Here is a 4,375-nt window from a genome sequence, read left to right as displayed (position 1 = left end):
CTCAATGTCTGCTAAACTGGACAAGGAATTGAGATGGGAGCCTTCCCCCTTCCTCAGGCCTGTTTACAGCAATTTGGCAGACCCCTGCAGTTTAAAACCAACACAAAGCTAACTCGCATAGCTGCTAATGAATTAGGCTCATTTGCTTGCACTTTAACAACATTCGAAGAATGAGAACAGGAATGCATTCATGCTATACAGCCCATTATATACAATTATAGTCATTGTCCTTGCTGCATGGTGTCTAATCCCAGCCCATTCAGAGCAGCACTTAAGATTCTTGGCATACTCCTGAGCTCATTGCTGCTCGTGGACCTAATCTTTTCCCCCCTTCTCCAAATCAGTCAAGTGTATGGCTTAGTCAGATCAAATGAAACAAGCTGGCTCCCTGCAGAATGGCATTCCTGAGCTCAGAAAGTCAGGAGTGGGGGGAGACTCCAAGGTTGTGTTGTTATATAAGAACACACTGACACAACTTTGCATCTGTCTGAGAAAGTGCTGGCTTCACACAATGATATAGCAGGAGTTCTATCTGCAGCACCTTCTAAACAATACCCCACTATCCTCACCACTATGGTGCATCCCAGCATCACTGGTCTCCGTAGGGAACAAAGGGAAATCAGGCAACGTCGCATTTCATAAATAAATCAATTTTATTGTAGCATATAAAATTAAATCATTTTACAATTTATTCCAGTATGACACATAATATCCAAATAAAGTAGCTACGTTTAATTTTGATAAATAATATTAATAACAAATAAAAAAAACAACATTCATTCATTCTTTGACATGTATGTCTTTTCATAAAGGGAGATCGATAGCTGCCACGAAACATGAACAGTAATGCCCACGTCAGGAAGGAACCAAACTGCACACTTGTCAAACAAGTGAAAAGGTTTGCATTTTGTTGTTGTTAAGATATAATAAGATGGTAGGCTAAGTAACGTTGCGCATGTGCATATCTCCATATGCACACGCAAGTCTACAGTCTGGGTCATGTCTGCATAAAAAACATCAAAATATACACAGTGAATTGATATCAGCCGCTAAGTTCAATGTACAAATATTAATTACATCCTGCTCCATGACGAAGCTACTTCAATGCTCCAGTAATATGAAGCGATTTGTATTGAGAATGCTGATGTAGTCACAGCATACAGTGCACTTCATTGAGTCCTCATGATGTAAGCCCACAATTCCTTGGGAATCTAGTTACAACAAGAAGCTGGTAGTTGACAGTCTATTTACACCCCTGCATGTGTTGAGGCTGCCATTGGCCGCCAATCTCTGTCTCCTGCTGAGGGGGGTCGGATGTCTGTCACCAATCAGTCTCTGAACTTGTGGATGTCATTGGAAAGGCGGTAGAAGGGGTAGGAGGCTTCGTTGACATGGGGACAGTTGTGAGTGCACTTGCAGCTCTCGATCATCATCATCTTCTTGTAGAAAGTTTCGCCATCCTCGCAGCGGAACTTGACCTGGATGGTCCTGGTGTCGTGGGGGCTGCAGCAGCGGCCGTCCACGCAGGATCCACAGTATCTGGGCCGGTACTTCTTCACGCTGGAGCAGCCGGCGTAGGTGAACTTGACCGGCTGGCTTGACTTCTTGGTTCTGTTGCACTTCTTTCCTTTCTGCAGCAGAATGAGAGGAGAGACAATTAGTTGTGCACCTGGACTAGACTTTCATGCTTTCAGTTGAGGGTGGCCCAAAGCTTACCTTCAGACTAGAGTAAGGTGATTGGGTGCATGGCCGGACTTCGCAGAGTCGTGTTTCTCTGACCAGCTTGCATTCGTTGTTGTTGTTGGTCACCCTGGTGGAGATGCCAGTTCCACAGGTCTTGGAGCACTGGGACCAGGGTGTGGTTTGGACGATACATTTGGGGGAATCGAACATGTAAACTTCAGGCTGTGGTCTGTATGCTGTAAGCATAAAAAAGAGCAAAACCTTTAGCACCATTTACTCTTCAAGAATGAGCAAAAAGATGAAAGACAGAATGTTTTCTTACCAGGCAGAGTCTTAAGTCCTCCTTTGACAATTGCAATGAGCTCATTCCTGTTGGTGAGATCTTTCTCCAGCTCCTCAGTCAGCGTGTCTTTGCCAAAGATCTTCTCCAGGATATCCGTCTCCTTGCCGTCATCACACACCCACTCCTCACAGCACTGGCCGGCCACCTTGACAAGTCTGGGGTTGGCGCAGCCCAAATTGGGCAGGGAGAGCTCCTGCGGACACAGTGGGACACATCCCACTGCTCCATCGATGCATGTGCACTGGTGTTTACAGTTGGGCTGGAAGCTCTCCCCGTTCTGGTAGATCCTGCTGTTGTACTCGCAGGGTCTGCCCTCTGACTTTGCTGTAGCAGAAAGAAGAAAAACAGAAGGAAAAAGATTATTATTCTTTCCGAAATGTCAGTTGAAGACAGACACTGCTGCCAGAGAAGAATCTGTTTAACTGAAGAATTTTTCAGGCTGCCTGAGGAGTCTCTTTTCCTCCTCAGTGGCCTTTGAGGTTTAGACTAGTTTCTCTCTAACTGCATTCCACTGTGTTGAAATCACACAGGTCCCCAGGCTCCTGAATAATATCCCGCTTACAGAGGAAAAAAAGGGGGCTTCAGACCGAGCCACAGGCATGCGTATCTGGGGCTGTATACTAACCTCGGCAGATGCCACGGGTGGTAGCAGCAGCGAGAGTGGCCCCAAAGTTACACTCCAGCCCTTTGGTGTGGTCGCAAGGCTCGGTCAGGCTGCAGTCCTCGTTCAGCTGCCTGGCGCAAACTCTGCAGCAGTTACAGCCGTCCAGGACGACGCTCACGCCGGGTGCGCACTTGGGCATCTCCAGCTGACACTCACACACGGAGGGGCAGGAGGATGGGGAGGTGGAGAGGACCTGCAGGACAGCCAAAGAAAAGAAATTAGACTCACGAAAATAAAAATAAAAAATCATTTTTTTATATAAATAAAGGAGTTATTACACTCACCAGGGTGAGGCTTCCGAGGAAGATAACGAGAAATTGAAGCATCAGCATCTTGGGCGAATATCTTGTGCGCGTTCAGGAGGAATCCTGTGAAAAAGTCGTGGGGGAGATCGTGGGTATTCCCTCTAAGCCGTTCGTCTCTCTTGTTTGCTGGTAGTCTCTGGCGTCAGAGGCTCCCTCAGAGCAGATGAGGCTCTCGGTAAAGCTGTTGCAGTCTGCTGAAGCCCGGCCACCTCCGGACTTTTATAGTTAAGCGGGAAGCTGACGTCGTTCCTGGGCTGCCTGCTGAACTGTTCCCAAAGTATGCCAGGAATGTTTCTCGGCGCATTTTCCATCCGAGACCTAAGCTCCACCCTGTCTAAAGCTTTCTCTCTCATTTTTTTTCTTCTGTGGATTTTTCCCCCCATCTGCACACACTTTTCCGTCTCATATTTTTCCTCCTCTCGTTTATCCTCCCTTTCATTTTCCTCCTCTGCTCGCTTCTCACATCTATCAAGTCAGCTTCAATTGATTTTTTTTTTTTTTGTCTAGCGGGGGGTTTTACGCACGTCTGCGTCCTTTCACTCATTCTTTTGAAGAAAGATGTTTGTTTTTTCTGTCACTTCTTTTTTCAGTCTTAGAAAATCTTTTCTTATCACAAAGTTGAAGCACACCACACGAGAAGGAAACGAAACAACAGATGGTTTTTTAGGGGGTCTGAAACGTGTGCGTTAAACAGCATCTATTTCTGGCTCTCCGGTGCCTTCATCCAGAGGAGCATAAGCGCTTCCAGATGCGCGCACCAGAGCTCACACGTAACAATATTACCATATTTGGTATGGCAGTAGCCTACATTATTAACATATTTCTCTTCCTTTGGTCAGCATTCCTGACAGCTTAAAGGCTTGATAAATATTCTCTCCGCGCAGGGAAATTCCTTCACAGACACCGATTTTTCCACGCAATCTGTCATGACAAAAAAAAAAGAAAAAAAAGAGGGCCCTGTTCATTTTGTGATGGTGGGACACAAAAGCAGAAGTTTTAATGAATCCATATGGATGAACACTTTGACCAGAAGCGAACGCGTGTGCGTAAAGGCGCACCGCGGGCGGTTAATGTTGCCAGAAAAAAGCTGCCAGACGCCAAAAGAAGATGCTTTTCGCTTCTTTTTATAGGGCAGGGCATTTCAGCCCCTCTGCTTTTAGTAGAATTATGTGTTGACATACAGAGGTACAACAGCTCAACAGGACGGCTAAAATGTGGTGAGTTTTGTCCTTTTTTTGTTTTGTTTACTATGACAGTATATAGGGGCTTTTCTTCCACAGAAAACCTCTTGGGTTTTGAGTGTTCTTTTAGTTTTAACAAACATTCAAATGCATGTGTTTTGTTTCACAGTAGAAGTTTACATCACTACCCAAACTAATG

General features: G+C 45.6%; 1 protein-coding gene across 1 annotated transcript; it reads right to left on the bottom strand.

Moving 5' to 3' along the window:
* Positions 1–632: 632 nt before the first annotated feature.
* On the bottom strand, positions 633–4,157 carry ccn1 (cellular communication network factor 1). Its single transcript, XM_024279430.2, has 5 exons — positions 2,975–4,157; positions 2,652–2,883; positions 2,006–2,350; positions 1,717–1,919; positions 633–1,631 (listed from the first exon to the last, which is right to left on the bottom strand). The coding sequence occupies exons 1-5, from the start codon at positions 3,020–3,022 to the stop codon at positions 1,329–1,331; spliced, it is 1,131 nt and encodes a 376-aa protein (XP_024135198.1). The 5' UTR covers positions 3,023–4,157; the 3' UTR covers positions 633–1,328.
* Positions 4,158–4,375: the final 218 nt, after the last annotated feature.

Source organism: Oryzias melastigma, linkage group LG4, assembly GCF_002922805.2.
Source record: "Oryzias melastigma strain HK-1 linkage group LG4, ASM292280v2, whole genome shotgun sequence".
In the NCBI taxonomy this organism is placed as follows: Eukaryota; Metazoa; Chordata; class Actinopteri; order Beloniformes; family Adrianichthyidae; genus Oryzias; species Oryzias melastigma.
This window is presented reverse-complemented; position numbering and strand designations above follow the sequence as displayed.

Coding starts and splice junctions, on each gene's coding strand:
- ccn1 (XM_024279430.2), bottom strand. CDS start 3,022: ATGCTGATGCTTCAATTTCTCGTTATCTTCCTCGGAAGCCTCACCCTG. Junction 2,351..2,651: donor CACCCGTGGCATCTGCCGAG/GTTAGTATACAG, acceptor TTTCTGCTACAG/CAAAGTCAGAGGGCAGACCC. Junction 1,920..2,005: donor AGGACTTAAGACTCTGCCTG/GTAAGAAAACAT, acceptor TTATGCTTACAG/CATACAGACCACAGCCTGAA.